Consider the following 27,617-nt stretch of genomic DNA (forward strand, 5'->3'; position numbering starts at 1 on the left):
TCCAGATGAACTCATTTGTTTTTGTAGAAAATGTGCTGCTTCTGCTTCTTAAAGAGCATACCAGTAACTCAGACACCCATAGAGGAAGGATTTCTTTCCTCTGAAGATCAGATTCTCACTCAGCTCCTAAATGACTGCTCCAGGCACCACGTTATGGACTGCAGAGTCAACACTTACCATGCTGCAGCCTCACCACCCAGCAGTGTTGTGGTGACCTGAATTCCCAGCTTTGCTGCAAAAAACACTTCTAAGCTTACTTAGAAAAGGAAACCTCTGGGACTGAGCTTCTCAGAGGAGACAGAACAAGGAAGGATCATTTTTAAAGCCCAACTATACATAGGCTAGAAACTAAGTTGTCCAAGTCCCTCTGCCTGCTTCAGAGGGGTGTAATTCTGTGTCTGCAGAGGGGCATTGGTTGGCAAAGCATCAGAGGACCCCATCATTTAGGCACTCTCGGTTTGGCAGCAGCTAAATGATGCCTGGCAGGATTGGAAAGCTTTTCAACTCGAAGGCATTGTTTCCCACATCAGGTATCTGAGCCCCATCTTGAACTTGACTCTCTTTTGAACCTGCACATGGATGTGAATCCAGCTGGACACGCGCCTCTCTCCTGCCACTGCTGTGTTACTCACCTATTGTACTTCATGAATGTGCGGGAAATAATTATGCTGATAAGCTTAACATTATCTCAGTTATCAAAAGTGTCTAATGGTTTGTTTCCATATACAAACCTATTTGAATCAAGTCACTTGTGTGTTTTTTTTTTAAGTCAGGCTTTACAGGATCAGCTGGGGAGAGGTAGGAGCCTAAGTTTGCACTCCCACATTGTTTGCTTTCCCTTTTGAGTACTTATTTTGGCAAAACTTAGCAGTGGGTTTCTACACTGCCCTCCCAGATGAATTATAGCTCACCACAGCCACCCAACTGTTTAATTCTTTGTAATATCTAAGAGGAAATTACTTTCTTGAGCTTTGAATATATGATTAAAAAACAGATTGTAGCCCATAAAACTCTCCTTTAATCACAGCGTTCTCAAGACAACAACGCAGATCATTCGCTGGCCTGTTCTCCTACCTTCATCCTAAACAAAAGTGATTATTTATAACACTGTATTTTTATAGATCTTCAAAAGGAAGACAGGGAAGAACCTTTGGTGCAGAGCAGCAAAACAACAACTGAAAGAGGCAATGCAATAACTCCCCAATACATTCTAAGTGTTCAGGCCACTAGTAAAAAATTGTGGAACGCTCAGCTACCTATTGTCAAAATGGAATACTCACTATCTTTCAACCAGTTTGCCATTTAATAGGAAGGTGTTTTCACACCTTGGTGGAAGTCTGTGCTGCCCTTTTCCTGTGGAAGAGTAAGGCCATATTTGGCAGGCCTCCATGAAGGAGAAGTTTTGTGGGTTCTTAATTTCTCATGTTTCCATTCACAAGCTGAGCTTTTAACTTGTGCTTCACGAGACAGACTCATATGGCAGAAGACATTTCCCGACTACTTCTTTTCCCACTCTTAAGGATGTTCTTTTTGTTTTTAAACATAACACAGGAATTAACGCTCAAGAGGTCATCAAGGATGGTCATAAATCTTTGCAATTTATTCTTGAACTCTTTTCAAGAGAGTGTTTTATTCTTCATAACCAGGCAGTATAATCATTGACAGCTATAAGGACATGCCAGAGGACTGATGCAATATAAGGAAGAGTAAAAAGAAACCTTCATGACTATGAGGTTATCTTTTTCATCAAGCTGGTTTTATAAGAGGTGAGTGGTTGAGTTCAAGCACTTCAGCTACGCTGACATAAAACAGTACCCAGCTCAACTGGGAAGCTGTGCTAAAATCATAGAATCGTGAAAATCATGCGTATCCATGCAGCAGTTGTTCAGAGACCTGAACTACGTGTTAATTTGGACTAGATAAAATGTACTGGGCAACCAGGAGTCTGGGCAACCGGGCAACTGGCTTCCTCGGAACCCCTCTTTTTTTGTTGTTGTTTTTGTTTTCTTTTGGGTTTTGTTTAATTCTTGGGATGATTCTTTTCTCATGAAACTTGGGAATTGATTTCTCTGGTGCGGCCTAAAACAACGTCACTGTGAGTACAACCTTACCCACTCAGTAACTACCAGGACTACACAAGGTGACAATGAGTTTATCAGAACCCAGTCCCTAATATGGAAGGCAAATAGAAAATCATCCTATGAAACATGAGATACAAAAGTGATATGAAATAGTTTCTTGTTAACCAATTCAAAACATCCCAAACAAACCAACCAGTGAGCTCTATCTATTTGCCATGATCTGAATCTCCTGATCTGCACACTGCCTTCAGCCAGAGGAGAATGGGAGGGAGAAAAAATGTGCTAATACAAAAGAAAAGCAAATAAAACTGAAAGAGAATGGGGAAATCACAATATTTGAATGCTATTAATCAAGGAAAACTGCTTAAGCACTTAAGATAACTAGGTCTCTCTCTATTCCCATGATAAAAATTTACTAATTTCTAGAGATGATGGCAAGTGAGTTGGGTGTTTTGTGGCTTCATTTCTTTCCTACTGTTAGTATTACTGTTTTCCCCAGCTGATTTACATCTCTGCTTAGAGCAAGCATTCTTTCCCATGGTAAGAACACAAAAACAAGGAAGAAAGAAACACATAATATGACTCACAACCATTGACAGCCTCAAGTATTTATTCTTCCTTCAGGCATTGATTACACCAGCCTACAGAACACTGTGCCACCTTCTGTAAAGTTATTTAAATTGGTCTCACCTCCTAATCCATTACTTTTTTTTTGGATGCTTATTATCAGGAGGATCGCTTCCAGGCTGCTAGCATTAGGCCATGTTATCTCACCTTTAAAAAAAAATCTCATACACCTGTTCTTTTTTTTTTTTCCACAGCTCTAGCCCTTAATTTAAAGAACATAATTTGACACTGATTCCTCTCTGAAATAGCACATGCTTTATTTTTAAGTTTGCATGAGTAATAATAGATGGGTTTCTGTCTGTCCTTACTGGCATGCCCTCCACAGAGTCTACAGGACTCTCCTCCAACCCTGACCACTGTTCTGCTCTAACAGATGCCATGGACTCCAGCTTCCCATAGAGAGCATATGGATTACTTAATCCACATAAACGATCAAAAAATTTTGGGGGGGACATTGAAACACCCCTGCTGCTATGTCAAAGGCGGGGGGGTGTGGAAAAAAGCCAAACAAAAAACTCCACCCTTCCCCAGATTGCTGACTATTCAAAACTGGTCCTGTTCTATGAACTTGCTTTGCCTTCTGCCATCTTCTAGAAAAAAATCAGGAAAAAGGACTGACTAAGGACCCCTATTACTTCTACAATCCACAATCAAATCTTAACACATGCCAGCACTTGTAAACACATATTTTTTGTTTCTCCCTGTTCTGGAAGTGTAGAGAATGATTTCACTATTGGGTGAGTTGGCCTTTTGTTTGGGCATAAGACCAGATGCCCTACAAAAGAATGCCCAGCTATTATACCAAGCAACCTCCATACCACCACTGCTCCCAGAGGCACGCCTGTGCTCCAGGGAAGAAGGCTTCTCATAAAGGACAGAATTTTAAGAGAATTTGTTTTCTTTGTAGTTCCCTGTGGTGTGTACAGCATGGCTTCTAGTGTTTTGTTCATTGAAGTCCACTGATTATCAGAAAATAGATGGGCAATGCAACTAAAGAGAAAAAGCAATCCAGCCAAGATCAAAGACACCAGAAATTCTAGTAGATGAAAGCCTGTGCTTCCAATGCTGCTAACTATGTGATGAGAGTTTGCAGTTGAGGGGCCTGAAAAGACAAAGTAGTCATAGGTCCTCCTACAGAGAGCAACTGAAATCATCATGGAGCTGGCCACAGCTGTAAGGTCCACTGGTACATCTCCTTAAGCTTCTAGCCATCTAAATCCCTCCTAGAGGACAGAAAGGAGGAAAATATGAAAGGCCAGAAGCAAACACTGTATTCTTAAGCCAGTTAAGTAGATAGGATAACACCGAAAAAGTCTGTCAACATCATTTCCAGCTCCACTCAGCCAAAACCAATTCCTTCCCAATAACGGCTATACTTCCCTTCACTCTTAGTTTTTATGACCCCAGTGGACAAAGTTTGAAAAAAATTAATACTTTGCATTCCTGAGTATTACCTGCACTCAGATAAACAAGCAAGACAAGGGAGAGAGGGGGAAATATAGCGACGGCGTGGGAAAGCAAAAGAACAGAGTAATAGGGAATAAGGTGAGAAAAAGAATTAAAGTTAAATCAGCTGGACAATTTGGAATAACCTCCTTTTACTATAAGTGGTTAATCATTGACCTTGGTGGCTTTGAAGGAACAGGGCAGGAGGACCTACACCAGCTGATGAATTATGTAGAAGTCTATCCCGGCTGAATTAGGCAAAGGAGATGGTGAAAGACTTGACTCCACCTATCCTCTCTAGAAATGGAGAGCAGAAAAATGAGGCAGAGACAGGGCTGGAAGAAACTGAACAAAGGTCCCGACTAAGTCAGTGGCCATGCCGACATCTCCTTTTCCTGTTCTCTGAAAGCGAGACTGCTGTTTCCTTATCTGACTCTAGAGGACAGCCAAACGTACTTGATTTTCAAACGGGTCAACTGGTTTCTGGAAAGGATGGTTCTAAGAACAGACAGCAAATGTAACTTCTTTACAGCAACTAATTCATTAATTGCAAATTGCCTTATGATCTTTTTTAACGAACAGCTCAAAGCAAAGCAAGACTGCAAGATGGAGCTCACACTGTACAGGAGGATTATGGCAACTAAAAATATGCACACAAAGACTCAGTCCTGAACTAACTGCATTGCTGGGGTACATGTCTGCTCCAGCTTAAAAAAAAAACAAACAGAAAACCCCCCAAAAAATCACATCAAATGCATACATAACCATATTTATACCCATGCAAGCAAGAAACGATGTCTATCCCTGCAAATGGAAAACAGCACCTCTCTTTCAAACACAGAAAAGCTCCTACGGATAACCTTTCACAAATAAACAACCTACTCTGCTTGGAGAGGGATTTTATAAAGAACAGAGATTACAATGGGCTTAATCATGATTAAACACTGATCTGGCTCAATCTACTCAAAAGCAGACAAAAGATAAATAAAAACCTCCAGCAGATGCATTTCATACTGGAAATTCTGGAACCTCAATTGACGTCACACTTTTTATGTTCTGATAATATCTGGAGGAAACAGTACACTGGATCAAGAAAACAAAAGCAAATTTTTACTTAAAATTCTCCATGTACTGTGTAGAAAGAAGGCGGTTACAGCAGGGAATGCACAGGGCAGCTCAGCATTTTACAAACCTGTTTTTGATTGCAGCCGAAACTGCACTATCAGAGTGATGCTACTAGAAAGAAACAAGCACTCCATTTTGTCCTCATCTCCTGTGCCTTACCCTGTAAAAATGGGCAACAGTACTCAATGCATTTTCCTTCAGGCAATAACTACTTCTGATCAAAGTCAGGTATGTTAAATCTCTTTTAGTAAAATGACACCCTCAGCACCACACCAGTTGTAGTTCAATGATTCCTCAGGCACAGTATGAAATTCTGCATGACGGGACAGGGCTGCATTTAGCAAATATCTCCCAAATACAGACATCTGGTCTTTCCTACAGCTGAGGAAATGCAGGAAAGTGATTCCACATCATGGGAGACAACTTCAGCCATTAGTACTTCTGAGGGAGGTGGGAAATGTCAAAAAAGGAGCACAGATTTTAGAGATTGCTTGCTTACAGTGCTAAGCTTTCCATTGTTTGCAACAAGGTAAATGTGTTTTCTTTGAAGAAAGAGAAGTCACTCTTTATATGGGGCACGGGAGTCTCTCTGGAGGAGAAGGCTGATCAGAGTTTTCTGATTCTATCATCTCCAGCAGAGATGCACAATGGATGACCAAGTAAGATTCAGCCAGCAGACAGAAGAGATCCCTTCCTGTGCTGAGAGGTCTAGAAGGTACATCGCTGCCTGTCTTGTTGCCCAGCAAATGCATCCCGTACTTCATAGCCACAGGCACCAGGTGAAAGACTTTCAATCCCTCTTGATTTGTGACTTCCAAAACTTCTCCAGCGAAGGTGAAAGTCCCCATACAGACAGTGCAAACCTACTGGTATTTACTTTGTTCTTTTCACTTTCTTTTCACTGACCTCTTGGACATAGCTGACATAAATTTGTCATCACTGTCACAGGCAGACCTTAAAAGTAAAATTTATGTTACCCTGATTTTCAAGCTGCAAGTTATGATCAACTTCAGGAAGATCACCCCTAAACAAAATAAAATTTCTTACCCCAATTCCTATCATCCTTCAACCCACCCAGCGTTTCTCTCAAGCTAGTCTGATAGATCACCTCCAACTTCAAGGAGAATAATCATCACTTTGCTGAAGAATTCCACACTTTACAAACTGCAGCTCTGAATCACATGATTTACATTTCCTAGATCATATCATGGCTAGGCTTCATGAACGAAGATTTGGGGAGGGCTCTACCCACGTTTGTTACAAGCGCGCTGGTGGCTAAAAAGGCCAATACGAGACAGACATGTCTGGCTGCAAAAGGCACAGCAGAAAGACTCCTTAGGTGGTACATTCTGCAAGGCATGAATCTTTTGCGTTGTCTTTTCTCCTCAAGAGTGATCCTAAGGTTCATCTGCCAGGGCTGAGCGAGCTTGGACGGTGGCAGCGAGGTCCTCAGGACGTAGGTTTAATTAGAGTGACCTTCATTTCCTAGATAAGAAGTCAACAAATGTCTCTGTCTACAGTCAAGTAGACAGTCTTTTCTCATCCTGAGTAACAGTAGATGCATTTACTTATGAATACACAAACAGGAAAATAATGTTCCCAAAGCAGGCTTACCTTACAAAAGGGATCACTAAATTGTACAGATCATTTAACTTTTCTCTATAACCTGCCTGTGAAAGAGAAATGAGCTCAAGAGCCCCTGTTAACATCTGAAAGGTGCAAGGAGGAACATCTCACAGAATGCAAAGAATATTTTTATTTTTCTTACAAGATGGATGACCCTGCACAACCTACTGGCATCAAGCACAAATGAGAACAATTGTTTTGGTGTACTTGTTGCCGTGGAATAGGACTACAGATTTAAAACGCTAAAACAGCAACTGATGTGAAATGTCACCTGGCTAGGCAGTTCGATCTGCTAATTACTTAAACAGATTTATTTTTCAACTATAAAAACAGCATGTTCCTCAGGAGAATTATTTTTTCCCCTTCCCCGAATAAATACTATTAACATTTGCCAAGTAGAATTCTTCATCTGCAATTAAGGATTTCCCAAAATTAGATCAAGTAAAGTACTCAAAAACACAGTGGGGTAAGAGTGCCTCTGGGAGTCTCTCCCAAGAGCTATGCTTCTGGAAGGGGAAGTAATGTTTCATACAGATCTCAGCACCAACAAGCCTGCGTGCCTCAGATACTTCCTTCTAAAGCCTGAGTGGCCTTGAACCCTTGTGGGTATGAGGCTGGCATGACTGCAAGCTCTCCTGTGGCATCTCACCATCTGTGTTCTTTACTACCCTCGGCAAATGGCAGCAAACCTTCTAAATCGAAGGCATGCAAGTAATACAATCCCACAGCAGCTGGGGCAAACTCAGTGAGGAGGCAGGGGGAAGCAAACAGATCAATTTGAAGGTTCAAGGTAAGCCAAAATACAGGTAAGTATGTGCTTGGTTTTAAGCTGCTGGTAAGACCGCTCACAGGGAGTCTGTGGCAGGATGGGTCTGATGGGCTGTGGCCAAAACAAACACAAACAAGCCCATCTCTGACCCAGAACTTTCACTAGGTAAACACTGTTGTTCCTCTTGTGTGACCTAGTTCACTGAAATAAATTCCTATTTTATTGTTCCTCTTAACAACAGGAAGTGTGGTGCTGGGGTTCAGCTCCACAAGCAGCATCTCCATCTGTGGTGCTTACAGGCACCCATGGCTCCCCAGAAAAACAAACCAGTTGATGAGCAGCATCCAAGGGTCAATCAAACTTGTCCCAATCCAGGATGAGCTGTAATTAAACCCTAGCAATCACACCTTCTGTCTTGGCAACCCCAGGCATAAATGCCGCCAAGTGTGGTAGATCCTTGGCTTAAAGGGTCCATTTTGGCACAATTTGCCAAAACGTTAGGGTTTAAGGAATTAAACAAATAGAGTCTTTGCAAGACAAAGCTCTTCACAGTGTGTTCAGCTTATTTTCAATGGTCAAGGTGGGAAAAACATTTAAAGACACTTAAGTATCTAAGATAGTCAGAAAGGCATGAAACCCTTTTGCAGTAAGAAACCAGCAAATCTATGACATGAAGCTTTTGAAGCACAGCAGCATTCTGCTACACCGGAGCAAGCTTTCCCAAAGGGGAAAGTCTTTCCACAGGGGGTTCCCATCTTCCCAAGACCCCAGTGGTTCAAGCAGCCTGCTCTGACAGTCTGCTGCTTCATGTGCCTCACCTGACAGTCCATCTGTGCTATGCATAGCCAGATAATTTTATGACACTGTCTCAAGGCCCTGCTTCTCCAGAGACTCACTACAAACGCACTTAACTTCAATGTGGTTTGATTTAACGGAGCTCATCTGCAGCACGAACACTAATGTGCCCATAGGTCTTTTTAGGGGGGCACTACTCTTCAACAGTGGGCTTCTACTCACTCTGGGTTTCCATGCGAGTGTCAAAATATATAACAAGACTTTCAAAGCTGGGCATCAAATTTTAGAAATAAGAAAAAGTTTCCAAAGTTCAAAACCATATATGATAGACTGGAAAGCGTTCTATAGGAAAAACACTTTAAGGTTATTATGTTCATAGCTTTCTTAAAGAAAACCTAGAAAAAAAACATCTTACAATGAATATTAAAATATTATCACTTAATAATATTCTGTATTCCTACAATATAATGTATTCTGGCATCATAATGCTGATAAATAATGATGTAAGAATAGAAAACATGACAGCACATGTTCTCAAAACCTGACTCTGCAAGCAGGCTGGACAAGGAATTTTGTTCTAGTCTGTGTTCTTTTTCCCCTCCTGTATTTAAAAAATAAAGACAGCAAATTTCTTTGAACTTACATAATTCCACCCTGTTATTTTACAGAGAGCTAAACTGGCCTTTTAAATTCATTAAGCTTGGCATTGTATGAAAGAGGATATCAAATATTCAGAGAGCTCAATTTAGAAAGATCACTTTTCTGAGGCTGAGCCTTTCTGAAGAGCTTCCTGCAGAGTTCCAGACAATGCCTCAAACAGCCATTCTCACCAGGCTGAGGTTACTTGACCTCACCAGGCCATGTTTCTGGAGGCATTGGGCCAAAGGGAGGTACCGGTCCAATGGAAAGGTGAGAAGCCTACAGGGTGTGAGGTGCCAGAGAGTCAGACTGCTGCAAACGATGAAAATTTGTGAATATTGACCTGTTTTGAACAATGAGTGGTTGAGAACCATGTCTTCTTTGCACATGTTATATTAGTCTTTCAAAACCAGGTTGCACAGTGCCCTATTCAACCTGGCCTTGAACACTTCCAGGGTTGGGGCATCCACAGTTTCTCTGGGCAGCTGGTTTCAGTGCCTTACTACCCTCACAGTAAAGAATTTCTTCCCAATATCTGATCTAAACCTGCCCTCCAGGGTACTGCTGTGCTTGCAGTACCTTGGCTGTAGAGCAACACCAGGTTTTATCATTTACTGCTTATTATTAAGCATTGTTTACCCTAAGCTTGTTGTAAAATCATAGAACACCAAAAACACGTGGTCAGCTTGGACAAAACATATCCCCTCTGCTTTCATGCATTATGTAGCTAGGAAGATGTCTTATTTTATGCTGCGTGATTTTCCATGAAGTTAGGAAGCACGACTAACACAGAGGGCTTTAAGAGCTTAAATGTGTTACGACAGTTGTATTAGAGATATTTTTAAATACCTTTTCCAGCGCTTCTCTGTCAACCAGCTCCTGTACAGCCAAAAGCTTGATACTGTACGAAAAAACAGAGAGAAAAAAAGAATGAATCACCCCATTGCAAGTATTACAGAAGCACAAGTAACAGCAGAACTGAAGCTCTCTTTTTATCTTCTCTCTTCATAAAGAGATACAAGACATGCTCAGAACATAACAAACCAAAACAACAGAGACAGTGTTACTTTGTTTGCCTTGAATTAGTGATCCCAAGCAGGTATCTTGGTTTCCAAATTAGAAGTGTATCTGAATTCACCATACAGAGAAACTGCATTAATCGCTACTTTTTTAAAACCCCAAATGAACACCAGAGGATCTTCTGAATGACAAACATGGAAAAATATTCTAGACATTTCTATCGGTTTTAGTCAACTTTGTTCTTCAGTATCAACATGTTTCTAAAATATTATACATGAGGTACAGTAATTAAGACAACACAGCTAAAGAAATTTGAGGGAGAGATGAGGGAAATGAGCATCACTGTTTGAAAGTAGTGTAGAGAGATAATCCATGGTTATTATTCTTGTAGTGCCCTTTGCTGCTCAACCTCAAATTTCTTCACCTACTGAATCTCTTCTAAGTTTACCTCTAGGGGCTAAATCCTGCACACTGAATTTCATTCACTTCAAAAAGATTATTAGAGTTACTCAAGCAGGATTTTGCCCTGCAAGACAGGCAAAATTACAGTTAAATCAGGGTACATAAGAGAACCTTGTATAACATCTAATCTTTCATAGTCATTTTAATGAGTAATTAGAAATCATCCACCCTCCTTCAACTTCAGCTACTTGCATGCAGTGTGAAAATCTTTTTCATGCTGAGAAATTTCAGGAAAAGATTTTGTTGCATCCCTGTCAAGCTGAAGGGCTCACAGTATGGGTATGAACCTGAAAAGCATTGCCAGCAGGTCAAAGGAGGTGATCCTTCCCCTTTGCGCAGCACTGGCAAAGCCAGAGCTCACACCTCTCCATCACTGGGCACTCGCCATCGAGGGTCCACAGCAACTGCCTTGGCCAGAGAGTAGAAGGGATCAACAGCACTTCTACTTATAGAGCTGGGCATCTACTTTAGGATGTCACAGTTAAAATTCAGCCCACCTAAAATTTAGCTCTCTACAGCTTTGGTGCCTAACTGCATTTAGATTCACTATATAGTTTAATGAAATGAGAGAGGAACCTCACTGTTCCAGGGTGGTTCAACCCACCTATCCTGGCATCATCCCCTTAAGTCCTCCCACAAGGGCAGAAGCCGCCATCATGCAACACTGCCCCAAGCCAGGCTTACAGAAAGCTGGCAGGCTTTTTACCCATGAAGTAGACCTGTATTGCAACTCCAACTGCTCACTTTCCTTACCCAGTCTTAAAACCAGTCACTTAATATATTATCCTTTGACTCCAGAGGATAATTTCCTTTACCCAAGGATACAAAAACATTTCCATGGCAATAGAAGAATCAAATCATGCACACAAATATTGTTTAAATGACTCTCACCACCCTGTAGTTATATACAGTAAAGAGACAGTATAGTTAAAAGCTTATATTCAAGATAGTGTGAAAAGTCAACACAGAAGTCTGCCAAAGGATATACAATAAAAAATTTTATTAGTCTTTCAAAACTTCACAGAAATATTGCATAATTCTTGAACATCCACTGGCACCTTATATGTTAATTATCTACATCCATCCTGTAAGAGCAGCTGGCAAAACACAGTTGTAGTCTTGTCCTTCTACTGCTTTCCACTGCAGGTGGAAACACACGGCCTAACCCCTAAACACAAATGTGCTTTCACTTTAATGGACTTCTAGATGTCTTCAAGGCATCATAAAAAGCCTACATCCAATGAATTATAAAATAGCCCCAGACAACAGATTTCTAGTCTGTAGAGGCTATTATTACTAAGACAGAGTGGGTAGAGATGGTTCAGAAAACAATGGAATAATCAGGAAAATGAAAAAGGTATTCCATTAAAGCCCAAGCACTACAGTAGCAGGGGACATGCAACTTTTTATTACTGTTTGGTGAACACACTAGGCTGCACACAAAAGTTCAGCTGAACTGGAAGGCACTTAGGGTAAGTACAAAACCAGTACAAGGTATTTTTAAACATGATTTTCCTTGCAATTCTACCAGCATGCAAAATAAAGATGGGATGGGCACCAGGCAAAGAAGGCACCTCCATTTAAAAAACACTGCAGGATTGTGTCCAACTCAGAAGAAGCTTAGGCTGATGCACCTCAGAGAACAAAGTCCATTAACACAGGCAGTAGCACTGCAGCCACAATCAAGACCTGGCTCTGAATTCAGGGGTCACTCCTTCGTTTTTGATGACCCACCTGTTGCGGTGCATTTCAGAAAAACAAAGGAATGGGTGAAAGGGAGGTGGGCTAACACACACATGGAGGCAACCAGGATGCTCACAGCTATCTGGGCTGCTGCAGAGATGGCTTGAAATCTGTGTGCATACAGTAAAATCTAATATTCTGCCATTCCCTTCTGCAAGCTGGACAACAGTGTGGGTTTTATTATGCAAATTACTTTTGTCTTTCTTCAAGCTAGAGATTTTTTGATTACTTAATCAAATCAATCAAGGCTGCGGATGCTTCTACCAATTGACTGATTTATTTCTAGAATGTTATTTGTGATTTATCTGACGCTCAATAGCTTCAGAAGAAACATGCAGACTGTCCCAAATAGAAGTACCATTTCCATTAGAGATGATCATCTTACTGTACAAACCTACCTTCCTTTCCATTTACACCTTTAAAGCCCCATAAGAACTTTTTCAATTGGTATGTGTTTAATTAAAACAAAGTATACAGGGTCACACAGAAGCAAGTAATGAAGCAGGGAGCAGAAATCTTTTTACTTTATTTCATTATATAAAAGGAGATGCTGTGCTCTTGTTCAGAGGTGAAGAACCCAAACAAAGGGTTTACATCATGCAGAGGTACTGCATATGCAGGGCCACTGCATATGCAGGGCCAGAATCAAATCTCAGTTCAAAGTTGTACATGATTTGCAGCAACACTAGTTTTACACCTGGTGAGAAAAAGACTTCCTCTACTGTTACAAATTGAGAGATCAATGTTTGCCCAGTACTTTACTCTTTTCTCCTCAGGTGACACCAGGTTTTTTTTCTGGGTCAAAAGGAATGAGCAAATGCAAATATCAGCCTTTATACAATCAGTTGTAAGATCCTTCTTTCCTTAAAGCACCACCACAGATGCTGTCTCTGCCCATTGGATTACAGTCCACTACCTAGAAAATTGCTTTTGATAACCAGTTATTTACTGCCACTTCGTCCAGTAGATCCAAGTAACATTAGTATGTGCTACTTGATGCAATGCCAGCTTGGAAATGCAGCTTCTTTTAAGGCTGCTGCTTTGGGTGTCTGATGTTTCAAAAAGAAATCTGGCTGCTTATTTAAGCATTAGATCAGCAATCTTAAAACCAATGAGAGCAGCTCATAACTTCATTTGCTGTTTGTAGTTGTGTTCACCAAGGATTTCAAAGCAGACGGGAATGAAATCAGTAACTGAGAAAGGGGTGGAGGGAAGATCTCTAATTTAAAAAAAAACAAACCTCTAATAAAATGCAAGGAGAGTTACCAAAAGCCAACACTGAAGTCCAAGCCCTTGCTGTCTATAATACGACACTTAGGTGCTCTTTTCATATATCCTCATCATAAATTCTTTCATCCTCACCCATGTTATGCAAACATTAACTCATGAATAAAGTTGTAGAAAAATCATATTTCCCAAATAAACCTGCTGGTTCCTGGAGAGCCTGCTCTAACTTACCAGCTTTAAAACATAGTGGTTAAGAAATCTGTAATGTGCATAACTACACTGACTGGACAAAAACGGCCCTGCTTAAATCTGAAACCCTATTAAAAATACTAATGGGCTCAATTACTTACATGACCTATTTAAACAAAGCAATTGAAATTAATATCCTGTCACCCTAGGCACACTCAAAATACTTGAAAACATGCAGTGATCAGGATGAAGGACTCTCCTCCAGCAGTAAAAATATGCAAACATGATGTGCTGTCAAGGAAACACATGACTCCCTCTTTTTTTGGCTGCGGGTGACGCACAGCATTCTCCTCTAAGGGAATTCCTTTTGGTTTCCAGAAGATTAGTCACAGTGCTGAGCAAATGCCTACAGCTACAGCACACTTCTATGCCTCAGGGTATCATTGCAATCCTTTCCTCAAAGTCTTCTAACTTAAAAACATTGGGTTACTCTCTCTAATCACACGTACCCAGGAATAAAGTAAGTCTTTTCAGCAGTCTTTTGCAACGCTGCAAACTTGCCAATGGGTCCCTTGTTGGTTGTGCATTCCTATTCACCATGAGCCATTACGATCACGTTTAATTTGCACTGAGCTTCACTTCCCAGCTTGAGTTCACATTGCCCACAAAAACCCATCTGCTCTTGCAGCACGGAATGTCGGGGCCTTCCTGAGAACCACTACAGGGTCATCTGTAGTGGTTCGCTGCAAACCAGCGAAGCTATGGCCCTGCAGCAAGGCAGATGGGACGGACTGAGGCCATCGCACAAGACAGATCCTAGATCCATCCATGCAGAATGCACCTGAGGTCATCACCTGAGGAAGAAAAGCTGCTTCCTCCAAAACCAGCTAGGAGAGTGTTTCAGGGGTAGAGAGGTTTTAGAATTACAGCCAGTTTCTGGACCATCCGTGCACAGAATTAGAATTGCAGCCAGTACAGACACGGGTCACTTGGACACCACTCTCAAGAGAGGGTCTCCAGAGCAGAGCCCTGCATCAATGAGCACAGTGACCCACGTCTGCTGAGCTGAGCACAGCATGGAGTTGAGGTTCCCATTCAGTGCAGAACCTGGTAATTTTGATTAAAAGGGAAAGAGGAGGAAGTGAGGAAAATGTGAAGCAATAAACACAGCAATCAGAGAGTCAGCAAAGTGTTTAAGTGAACACTTGGCCTCATGACAGTGTCCTACAAAAGCTGCAAGATGCAGGGCAGCTGCTCAGGTAGAGCAGCAAGACCTCGGCTGGAAGCTGGCACTCCCAGCCCCTGGGACACCATCTTAGCCTGAAAACAGGTCATGAATGGTGAGTCTCCAGGCATTCCAGCATACTCCCACTTTCCTTTTCTTTCTCTCCTTAGCCTGAAAGCAGAGCTCCCTGGACAATAGGTGCTGCCTGTCTTCCACCTGGGATTTGGTACAGCATGTGGCTCATTGCCAGGCATCACCAACCTAGATGTGTTATCCAGCAGCAACATGAGCTGTAGATTAGTCTCAATTTGCTTTGCAAGCTTATATATCTTTGCTCAAGGCCTGAGTTTTTCCAAAAGCCCCATGCTTTCTACTAGCCAGTGCACAAGCCTAAATTTAACATCATCAAGAAGTGCCATTTGACTTCTCTTAATTTTATGTCTCCAGTATACAGCTGTACCAAATCTGACTCACAGACTTTATTATAAACAGTCCTTGCAAAAATCACTCAATCCCAAAGCATCATTTTGAACAACATTAAATAATTCTCCCTCCCTTTTAGACAACAAACTTTTCCTCTTTTTTCTTAAGATAAGATCCCATAACCATGTTACGGTCCATAGGGAAGTTTTATGGATGACTTACGTATCCAAGAGTAGAGCATGATGGACGCACATAACTGAAGTGCTTGATGAGAGACTCACATTAGAGTTAGTTAACAAAAAGAACAGGACAAGACCACTTGGGTCATCAAATTTGTACGCTAAAATTGTATTTGCAAATCTTACAAACTGGCCTTATTCATAAATCAATTCTGCTTTAAAAGATGGGCGTGAAACATGAAAGTTAGAAGAAAAAAAAGAAAAAAAAATGCAGTTGAGATGTGCTGATGCTACCTGGTACCTGGAAAGGAGCCCTCCCCATCAGCTGGCTGCTCTCCTCATACCTCACCTCGGTCTTCAGCTCTGCTGGTGAAAGGGCACACTCATCACCATTTGCACCACAGCCCATCGTTTTCCTTTAGCATTTGCCGGATGACAGCGTGAGTAACAATAAGGATGGGGAAGCTACCAACATGGGTATGTGTTCACTGTGAGGGCTGTGGTCCGTCCCTGCTGCAGCCAGCTGTCGACAGCCTGAGGTTAAGGGCTGTGATTAACCGTTTTTTAATTGTTTTAAGTGCAGGTAGATGCTTAGCCATCAAGCATGTGCTGCTTTGGGAAGTACATGGAGGGTGGGGAAGGATACCAGCCCAAAAGGGACTAACACAGAGAAACCTAGATCTTGTGGGTTAAAAAATAGGGGGGGGGGGGGGGGGCAGGGGGTGGTAGTGTGTGGAAGTGGGGGTGGGTTGTGGGGTTTGTGCGATTTTTTGTTGTTTAGGTGTTTGTTTTAAATGTAGAGCTGCTGCTGGAATTTGTCCCTTATGCTAATGCCTAATGAGACTCAAGGCTTTGTCTCCTGACTCTGCCCCAGTGTTGATTACGTTGCATAAAGGCAGGTGGAAGAACAGCAGGCTCCCACCAGCAGCACAGCAGACTATGTTTAACATGGTGAGATGACAGTGGACTAAGTCTCTGAGCACCCTGGGGCCTGCAGAACAATCTGTGTCGCTCCTTTTCTGGGGCTGCCCACACTGACCAGGACAACGGGTGACCTAAATGGGGTCCCTTTGCAGTGAAGGAGCAGCCTTTAAGACATCCATCAATGCATGCACTGTGAAAAGCCATCTCATTTCTGCTGGCATATCCGATTTACAAAGTTGTCTTTCCACTCCTTAGACATCATTTGCTCACACCCCTATAAAAACAAAAGCAGAAGGAGGAAAGGAAAAAAGCCTGCTTAATGACTTTCAGCCTCATAAACTTCCTGCATCTACCCCTGTGAAGTCTGACAAGGAAAAAAAAAAATCAGTTTCTCCTTCTCCAATAAAAGCATCTGCATCTTCTCAATCACTCCTTAAATGGAAGGAAACATTGTGTCCACTGCCACGTCTTAACAGCTGCTGGAAGCCACCGGAGAGCTTATGAAGTAAGCTGATGGGCTTGGATAGGAATACCATGCCATATTGCCTTGGGACTAGCTGCCAGCTAATGACACAACAATATGAATTGGAAGATTCTCAGGAAAAAAATGTCTCTACAGTAAGAAGAAATTATGATAAAATCATGGAGCTGCATTTCCCTTAAAAAAATATATTTACTTAATATATAATTATATTAAATGTATTTTTATATATACTATAGATGCACATAAAATAGATACTGTAAATTTTATATATAATTTTATAAACACATTCATATAGATAGAGGTAAATTTATTTAGGGCTATTTTTTTTGCAGCTTCCTCACTCAGATGAAAGCAGATGTTCTTTGACGTCTAGTCATCACCGATTTCCCTGCAGCATGGTCTGAAACCAAAAAGTAGATCAAGACACCGTAGCTGGAAAGAGAATCAGGAGTAAATGGAAGGAGCAGTGAAGTTGCAATCCATCAAGCAAACTGGCGGCATAGCACAGGCCACACAAACACTCCTCCTCCGATGTTTGCATTTGCGGATCTATTGCATTATGTGAGTGATTATGTGAGTATTTGTCATGGGGAGAAAGGAAACTGTAATGGAACTAAATGAGGGAAAACATGAATTATGGATGGTTACTACTGAGGGTTGAAGGGGGGCAGGGCAACAGCAGCATTACTCAAGCTGACAGGCAGGAGGCAATTGAAAGAGTTCACTCCTTCCTTTTCCTATTTCAGTGGTTCCCTGGCTTCAGGGATGCTCTCTCCTTGCTGTTCTCTTTCCAAAACCTACAGCAAAGACGTCTTTTGCAGACCTATGAACTTTGCACTGAGGGTCTGATTTATGCTCAACTGATGCTGTGGTTTCAGCACAGCTATATCATTGCAGGAACAGAATGATGATTCATTAACTCTGAGCATTGTGTATTCCCAATGCACGAGAGCAAAACCAAGAAGGGAGGTTGCAAGAACAGCCAACTTCTTCCTAGCACTCTGGAAAGGAGTAAGACATGCTCACAAAATAATCCAAACCCCAACCAGCTGCATGAGACTTGGAAGCCTTCTGACCACCTCCTTGGGAACACCCTACACAAGCTCTTTCTAAATGGATGAAATCCATGCTGCTGTGCATACAGACTTTTACTATGTCAGTAAGTAGAGAAGGTCACACACAGCAAAATAAGAAGGGAGCTATTCAAAACTCCCAGAATCCCTGCAACACTATAGAAACATCATTCTTATCCATCTATCAAGAAGTGTCTTCCAAGTTGTGAGGCACTGATGCTCATCAGGACATGTGCAAATTCTGAGTGTTTCTACCACAGAGAGGGGAATAGGAGCAACAGGGAAGCATCCTATTAACCTCTTCCTCCACACATGTCAGGCCTAATTCTTTCCTTGTCCAGGTAAGGGGGAAGGAGACAGGACATCATTTCCACTTGTATAAAGTCTCTCTGTTTGAAGATCCCCTAAACTTTTAAACCAGAGTAAGTCACAGAAGGGTCATCCTCCGCGTGCACGCAATGCACATGTAAATACTGTCCTTTCTCCCATTATTACGTTCAGAAAGATTTGCTAACCCATCTCCATTCGAGAGAAAACACAAGCCCTGTGCTAACTGCAGTTTTTAGAAACACTTGGCTAAGTTGCAGGCCATCCTATGGCCTTTTCTCTTGATGTCCTGTTATTATTCTTCCCTACCCTTCTCCAATTCTGTCTCTGCAAACTGGCACAGCGCCAAGAGAGTAGCAGCAGTAAGAAAAGTAAAAGTCAGGGGAGACTTCCAATGTCCTCAGAAGAAATGCTGGTTATTAAGGGCTGGGATACATTGCACTTGATTGAACAGAACCAAACCTGATTCCTGAGAGGCAAAGGTTAATTAGACAAATGGCTCAAAAGGATCAATTTGTTCTAACCCATAATTTGCTGATTTTCTTTTTTTAATTTAAAAAGAGAGTTTAAAATAGACTAGGTTGCTGAAAATATGCCCCAAATTCCCAAACACATGAGATGAAACCACAGAGGGCCCAGGACTGCCAGTAACATAATGACTACAGAATAGTAGCCTAATGAATAAAGAAGCAGCAAATCAAATACCTGTATTAAATTATACCGAACGCAGCAATCTTGTCTCTACATATCCACTAACAGGGACTAACAGGTACACACAGCAGCAATGCAGTTTAACTTCCAACATATTCAAAACTGAGGGTGACAGTCCACAGGCTTCTCTGTTACCACTTCCACCTCCCACTTCACTGCTTGCTCCTGTGCCAAACACTTCACTACATGATAATTCAGACAGTAGAAGAGAGTAATACTGCAAGTGGTGGTGGGGGGTGTGTGTTATATTTACTCACAAAAAAATACATGAGTTGTTGCAACTCACTTCTGACAGACAGCAAACCAAAATCAGTTGCCTACATTTTAAAAAAAGGGAGGGGCAGTTGGGTTTTAGTTTAACATATATAATGATAAAGCATATTTTCCTTCTTCCATATTTAATTTCTTACTATATTTAAATAAGAGCAATACTGTCTCTATTCAAAACAGTTCACCTTACATTCAGTGGTTTTGAAGTTGGGCAAAATCCTCTGTATAATGTTCAGTCATAGGATTTTTATTTTTTAATTTTTCAAAGGATGCCTGTTTCCTTATAATTCTGCAGGAAGAGAGAGGGTCACAGAGAATGTTGTGTTTGCAGCAACATTGATTTCTTCTGAGTCATTAAAACTGGACACGGGCAAGTTATTCAACTCACACTGAATTATTCAAATCTGTCCAACAAGGGAGGAGACCAAGACTGAAAACAAAAATTTAGAAGGTCATAAAAATCAAAAGGTGACTTAGAGCTTCCAAATATAGGCATTAAGTTATAGTGTATGTGAACTCTGGCATTTGGCTCTTTTTCTGGAGTTTCTGAATCATTCCCTGCTGGGGTAAAGTGTATTAATTCCAGAAACAGCACCTTCTCCTACCCAGTTCTGCCCTACTACAGCAATGGAAAAACTGAGTAGTCCTTATTAAATCAAATTGACATGTTTGGGAAAGGGCACACCACCACACTACCATTCTGCCATGAATTATAAAGCTACCAATAAAATGATGGGGCCTTGGGAGGTTTGAAAACTCTACTTGAAAACTCTCCTTCTATGTCCCTGAAAAACACTGGTAAGAAACAAAAAGTCAAAAAGTCATTTGAAATAATCTGCTTCCCTTTCTCCATCAGGTATGCGAACAGTGTACAATCAAGCTCTTATGTGAAAGCTTGTCATTCGATCTCAGAAACTTAATGCAATATTACTTTGTCATACATGGACATCCTCATCTCAGAGAAATGAGTTTACCCAGTTAAAAACCTTACAAAGGTATACAGTGGAAGTCAGCTTGTTTTGTAAAATACATGCTCAGGAGCAATTCTACAGTTTTATGGTAGTACAACCATGATCAGTTGGTGACATGTGAGCACCAGTAATATTTAGCCTGGTGTTGTGTAAAGAGTATTGACGCTTCCTGGCTGAATCTGGATACAGAACTTCAAAGTTGTCTGCAGTACACTCTTAACAAAGAGATTGACCCTCAAGAGTTGGCTCCTACTTCGAAGAGGCTGGCAGAGTGCCACAGCAATTGGGCATTTCATACGAGCATCTTTAGCAGAAGACTTCGTGCCAAAGTGGAATTGTTTAAGTGGCAGAGGAGGCTAAACATCAGGGATTAAAATAGAAAAACACACACAAGAAGTGCATAGAGAGACACTACAAAATTGCTGAGCAGAAGCATTGTGATGAGGGGAAAAGAGCAGTACAGAAACCAAGAGCAGTGCTTTGGTCAAGTGTACTCTTCTTCATGGTTATGACCAGCTTATTTTGCCTTACAAATTCAAAGACGTTTTGACAAAAAGACTAAAATGAAGTGCATCATTATAACTGGTAGAAAACAAAGCAGAATCTGTATTAGCAGAGAGCCCACATGTTTTAAGGACTTCCCACTCTGTGGCCAAAATTCAGCCCACCCATGTTCTTACAGTGGAGCTTTGGAAGCTGGTGGCAAGACCTTGATGCTGCAGTGCTCTTCAAGAGCAAGGGGCAGGCATCCAAAGACTTCGTCAAGGTGACTGAGGTCTTGTCACCATGAGGAGGTACAAAGTGTAGGTTTAACAAGATAACACACTTGTGTTACTACTCTGACAAAAGTCTCCAGCACAGGCCTAGCCTAACACTATCAAGTTTGCACATCAACAGACTGGAGCATCAGTCAGCACAGCCATCTGCTGCATCACACACAGGAATGGCATCAGGACCCACTGCCAACAACTGGGTTGCCCTCTTTATAGCATTTATACAATATGGTGAAGGAAAGGTCACAAGAGATGACAATTCCTCAAAACTGTCACTCAGCTAGCCCACTTAAAGATTACCCAAAGCAGAACAATTTGATACCCAAGCTTTGAATGAATATGAACATTCATCCTCCTAAAACTGAAGTCAATTGCACAGCCCAAAACATGAAGTAAAGAAATGGAAAACTGTGAAAAGAAGCAGGCCAGAGGGAGCGAAGGTAGAAAATCCAAGTTTCACATACCAGAAAAGATGACACTCCTCAGTCTTGCATGCACTGAAGCCTTTAAATGTCAGAAAATCCATAGAAGACAACTCAGTAAGGCTATTCGCAAGTGGTGTTGCTGTCAAGCCATAAAGAATTTTGTTTACACTCTTAGGTTTCCAGACATGAGGAGAACATTATAGTCAGAAAATAACAACCAGCCAATACGGAGGTTGTATCTGCAAAAGCACGCAGAAAGCACAAATTACATAAGAAAACTACCTGTCAAATAAGGGTAAGAAGTTAAAAACCTCCTTTCCAAGAGCTAATTACAAAAGTATCCTACCAGCTTCATCTACAACATCACACGACGCTGCATTAGAACAGAGAATTTAGCTTATGGGGCATTTGGAGTGCCATTTATATAACTTTAACCCAAATAGCAGACCAGACGGTCTTTCTATCAGTCCAGTTGTTTTGTACTTTAATAATGACTTTGAAGTGTGATGAGGGTTACATGAAGCTTAAGCCTCTGGCTAGCCAAAAGCCACAACCGCATATAGCCTTTGCTCTGAGTATCAGAGTAACACAGAAAGGTTTTGATTTAAACCTCCAGGGGATGCATCACATAGCTGTAACTCTAATCCGGGAGCAAATATAATCTGTCCGCAGTTCTCAAAGTCAGGAAAACTGGCTGAGTCGGCACTCTCCCAGCCAACTGCTGTGCTCAAACCAGCCCCTGCTCAGTTTGCTGGCAGAGCTTTCCAGCAGAGATATACTAAGCAGAAGGGAGAGACCACTCAAAAAGAAAGTATGCAATGTAAACACATACCTGAGCAGACTATGGCCTGTTTACACAGGCTGCTACCACTCACTTTTTCTACTGCATCCCAAAAAATTCCTTGAGACTGTGTGTGGTAGAATTCTCTACCAATCAAATCCTGCGTGTCTATCTCCAGCAGTAGTACAGAACCACAAACGCAGGAACACTGGTCAAAAGAGACTGCTGGATGCAACAACACCCTCAACACGGGATTGTCATGTGTCAGCTGTAGCTTCACCCAGCTGAGTCTTGAAAACCTCCAAAACACTGACTCCATCACCTTGAGATAACATCTTCCAGTGCTGCCCCAGCTTCTGAGTGAGGAAGCTTCTTCTAACTTCTGGTCTGAAGATCACAAATCAGCCAGTTGCCCACTTTGTACTAAAGCCAGGGGTTATTTTACCTGCAGTGCTAGGCTATGGGCTTCTGTTGACACAGACAAGTTTCTTCAGAATCTTCAAGACTGAAGGGTTACCATCTGCCACAGCAGCCACTTCCCTCAAATTACGTACTGTCATAGAGCATAATAAGTTATTACCCATCATAAAGGATAATTACCCTGTGTAGCAAATATATACTGCCACAATGGTCTTTGTTGACAAAGGGAAAGGCTTATCTGACTAGATACGTGGGTCAAGTAATGTTTTCTTTCTCCCACCTCAACAGTAGCTTGTGCCAGATTCTTCAGAGGACAGAGCAAGACACATAGGAAAGAAGGCGAACAGCTTCTCTGTTTTCCCCCTTGCTCTCATCTCACATAATAGGATGCTACCACTGTCCATATATGCATCTCATTTGGTGGTTCTTAGGCTTTCTGGGCTGTAACCTGCTGTTAAGATTGAAGCTGCCTTCCACAGAAGATGACACACTGTTGTGAAACATTTGACCAAAAAACACTAAAGAAGAGATGTCTCACTAACCACAAGATCACAGCCATGTCAGTCACAACTCAGGAATGGCGTAAGTGGAGGGCGACTAATCCTTTATTTGAGCTTCTGCCTAGCTCCTAACCTGTGTGGCATTTTCTGGCATAGGTTTATTAGTGTGCCATCTTAAAAGTTTCTTTGAAGCAAGCACAGCATAAGGTTTTTTCCCCCTTGTTCTAATATGTACTTAGAAAATAGCACAATTGAGTTACTTTACATTTGCTTATTACAGCAGCCACTTAGTTCTAGTATCTCATGACTTTGAGATCAGGGCGAACTTCATCAGTTAAGGAACCTCATCAAAATGACCTATTTCTCCTACAGAAGAGGAACAATCTGAAGTTTCTATCATGGAAGATATCACTGAAAGTTTTAAATTGTGGATTGCTTATATGTGTAATAACAAGTTTCAAATCAAGAGTGTTGTACGGGTACACACACAGAAGCTTATGCTGCCAGCAATAACGGGCACTGTTACAAAAGCAGATTAACCATCTTTCAGTCAATGTCTGCAAAAACATGGTGTACAGAGGCCTGCCCAGTAAGTGCTTCCCTGCAGCTGAGGACTGTGCACAGGAGCATGGCAGCTCACAGTTTCTCCTCGGTCATAAGGAAAAGCCATGTGCTGTGGAAGCTCAAGTCAACTGCCATCCAAGTGGAGCCTCCTGAACCTCCAGGTGGATGGGCAGAACAACCACAAAGCCAGGACCCCATGTCATTTCTAGAACAATTCCTGCGAGTTCAAGGGCATCAGTTATGACTTTATGACTAATAGAACCACTGCATTTGTCAGAGTAATACAAACCAAACCAACAAAAGCACTGTAGTGTCAGTCTCCAAGTGATATTTGATTTGATAGGGAATAGTGTGGCATGGTGGAACAAGGGCAGGCAAAACAGCATCATGCTGAAACACAACAGCACTGCCCAGGCACCCTGTTCCCAGAGCTAGCACCACGACCATGCTGGCCACGTCCACCCTCCCGGGATGGCTGTATTGCACAGCTCTGTCTTCCTCAATGGGCAGCAGCACTGACCAAATGCCAGAGCTGACCACCCAAGGAACCTCTCCCCACACCATATCCCCACAATGCAGCAGCTCTCCTGCTTGTGCGATTTTAAAAGTTAGTGTCTTCATACACTGTTCCCTGTGGACCTCCATATGCTTTACAGAGGCAGCAAGTGGTGATGTCCCCAACACATACAGCCAGGTCATAGTCCGTCTCTTGCAACTGCAGATAACATGGTTTGAACAGTCACCACTCCTGCTCAGTGAGCTGCATTCAGCAGCTGTTTAAGTGAAGCCAATTTGGCAGACAAGAAGCTCCCAGATTAACCTGGATCAACTCCGGGTGCTGAGAAACAGTAACAAGCAGCTAGCGGGTGGATCTCAGAAACACGTGCCTCTTCACTGGCGATCAGATCAGAATATGCCTGAAGCTGCAGAGAAGTGATGGCACTCATCCAGCATTGTGTCAGAGATGGATATGGGACAGAACCAGAGTGGCTACAGTCCCTTCTCCTCTTAGACCACTTCACTTTTTAGTGCCTCATTTAGACATTTTACAGTGCAGGAAAGCATACATGTTATATAAGTTCTAATTATATGGTGTAAAGGGCTCCTATTTCTGATTTAAGGAGAGCATTAATACATTATTCATTATTTCAACTTTTACTCTTTGCTATTTGGATCATTGCTGTGATTTTTGCAGCACCCCCTTTCCTCCCCATTTAGTCAAATAGTTCCTTGCTATAATTTTCATTACAATTTGCAAACACTGGTTTGTGGAGGATTAACTATGGTGGTGGAGGCAAAAGAAAAATCCAACAGATGACCTAGTGCTAGTTTAGAAGCACAGGATAGTAACAGGAAGTGTCACAGTCTTCTTCTCAGCAAGACTCTCTTAAGCAGCAGAAGTCTTAGACTGTGTCTTTCTCAAAAGGGCATCTAATAAATCCCCAAACACTGAACACCTACAGCTTAATCTTCAATGGCCATATGCTATTTAAAAAATAAATAAAAATAAGAAAAAACTCTAACCAAAAGCAGAACACCTAAGGAATCACACAGGCTGGAAGGACGAAAAGGGTCATTAATTTCATTACAGAGCTCTCATTAAACACTGATGCCTGCAAACTGTCATAACTGTCACACTACACAGCCAGCATGTAGGTACATAACCAGTTACTATAGAAAGTTGTAGAAATGACCATTACATAAATTCCAGAGGGCTGTGTCTATGGAGGAATTTTATTTAACCAGCCTGCTACTATCCTCTAAGCAAAATAAAAAAGATGTAAGGTCTAAAGCAAGGAGGACTTGTCATATCTGACTCACCAGAAGCATAATAGGGGAAAATAAACATGATTCTGCTGCGTCAGCTCTGTCACCAGAGGTCTTCCTTTAGAGAGGGCACAGGTAAACTTAAAGCAAAACTCCAAATCCTTCTAAATTTAAAAGGATGTGAGCTTGTTGGGGATTTAAAAAAACCAAAATAATCTTTTTAAGGCTTTTCAAAGAGCCACGGAAAGGAGATTTTGTTAAATACGTGATTCTCACCATCTTCTTATTTGTGCTATGCAGCACAGGGCAAAGATTTAAGGCGCTTTGCCTGTGAGTGGATGCAGCTTGACACGAGCTGCGGCAGTGTGCATTCCCTGAACTGAAGTAACCCTGCACAGGCAGGGATCCAGCCAGACATCTTAGGGGTTACTAGGATTCATATTTAAAGAGGAGAAACACTGACTCTCTCTCTCACTAACAAAAATAAAAATTGCCAAAGGCAGATGTCTCTGTGTGCTTAAATTCAGTTTGGATAATATGTGGTTGGGATTGCGTTGTCACAGGATTTAATAAGAGGAAGTTCTCTTATCTCCCTTGGTTAAGCAAAAAAAACATGTCTTTTTTTGCTTTACAGAGAAAAGAGAAAAATAGCACACACGCCACACAGCCTCTGTACTGGTGTAAGGGGCAGGAAAAAAAAAGTTCCTGATTTTTGCAAGTCCTAGCAGTATCAGAAAGGTTAATAGAGTTCACTGAAGTTCTAATAACTCTAGCATACCTGCACAAAAAGGTGATTTCATTTGTTTTCTTGTTTATTGCAGGGCTCAGAAAAGAGAAGGGGTTTGGAGGCAGATGCCATTGACTAATTCCCCTTGCCATTTACCTTGGCTAAGCAGAATAGTTTTATGTAGCTGTGCAGCAAAAGTAAAGTACTGAAGCTTCCAGACACAGCACCACATTAATCACTTCAACCAGGTGGCCAGGATACCCAGTGAGAAGGAAAGCCTCCACACTTTCTCCTAATGAAAGGGATTCAATGGAACAGCATCTCAGAAGGCACCTGTCTCCCCACTGGGCTGGCTGCTCTCACACATGATGCCAATCAGGCACCTGGGGCTTCCTGAATCTGAATCTACAACAGAACTGCCTACAGTCCCTTAGATGCTCACCAGCCTTCCACTAGTTTAAGCAATAAAATACTAAGCTGAAGCAATAAAATACTAAGCAAATGACAACAAATCACACCCCCTCCCCCAATACCTGAAACCTCAACACTCAGGAAAAGACCGGCCATGTCACAGATGATGAAAAGAAAGCAGGTATGGCAGCATTCAACCACTTCACTGAAGAAAAAAGCTGAGCACAAGATTACACTCTGTCATCTCACCCCAGCAAGGTCATAGCGAAGCAGCACCATCCTTGGAGAAAGGAGCTTGAGGAAAGAAAAAGTGATTCCTAATGGAGCAGACAGGTAGGATGGGTTTCTGGGTGACACCACAGGTCAAAGTCAACCTCTTACTGAGTCCATAGGATACCCAGTGAGGCCATGACAGCAAGCTTGGGTGGTCCCACTTGGGACAGTGACACATGTACAAATGACCATGTAGTGACACAGGAGGATGAGGAAAACAGTGGTACACTTGAGGAGGAAAGGCTTCAAACAAGAAGAGGCTGCATTCATGTCTTCCTCTTCTAGGAGAGCATAGTGAGGAGACGACAACATATGTAACACCTCATGATGCAAGCACAGAATAAAATGCTAAGGACAGCTTTCCCAGAAAAGAAGGACAGAAGAAGGGAGCAGAAAGGAAAATTTGAAATTGTCCTTCTCCTCTTCAGAGAAAAGCAGAAATAATTCAGGCAAAAAAACTACAGAATTCAGTAGTCAGAATGGACAGAAAAAGAGGCTGAGCAATCACTGGAGGAGATCCTCAGCAGCAATGTTCCTCCTTTCTCTGCAAAGGGAGGGTCTTGGGCTGGATTGCAGAATGCTGCTCTCTTCCCAGAGCCCCAAAGAACAGAGTGAGGATCACCAAAAACTTTGCACCGGC

General features: G+C 41.9%; 1 protein-coding gene across 1 annotated transcript in view; it reads right to left on the reverse strand.

Annotated features, from left to right (window-relative positions):
* Positions 1-27,617, reverse strand: part of EEPD1 (endonuclease/exonuclease/phosphatase family domain containing 1) — a 62,407-nt gene that overhangs the window by 17,956 nt on the left and 16,834 nt on the right. The window contains exon 2 of the mRNA XM_032708467.1: positions 9,958-10,009. Coding sequence (XP_032564358.1) covers positions 9,958-10,009 — 52 coding nt within the window. The remainder of the gene's footprint in view (positions 1-9,957; positions 10,010-27,617) is intronic.

This window comes from Chiroxiphia lanceolata, chromosome 1 (genome assembly GCF_009829145.1).
Source record: "Chiroxiphia lanceolata isolate bChiLan1 chromosome 1, bChiLan1.pri, whole genome shotgun sequence".
In the NCBI taxonomy this organism is placed as follows: domain Eukaryota; kingdom Metazoa; phylum Chordata; class Aves; order Passeriformes; family Pipridae; genus Chiroxiphia; species Chiroxiphia lanceolata.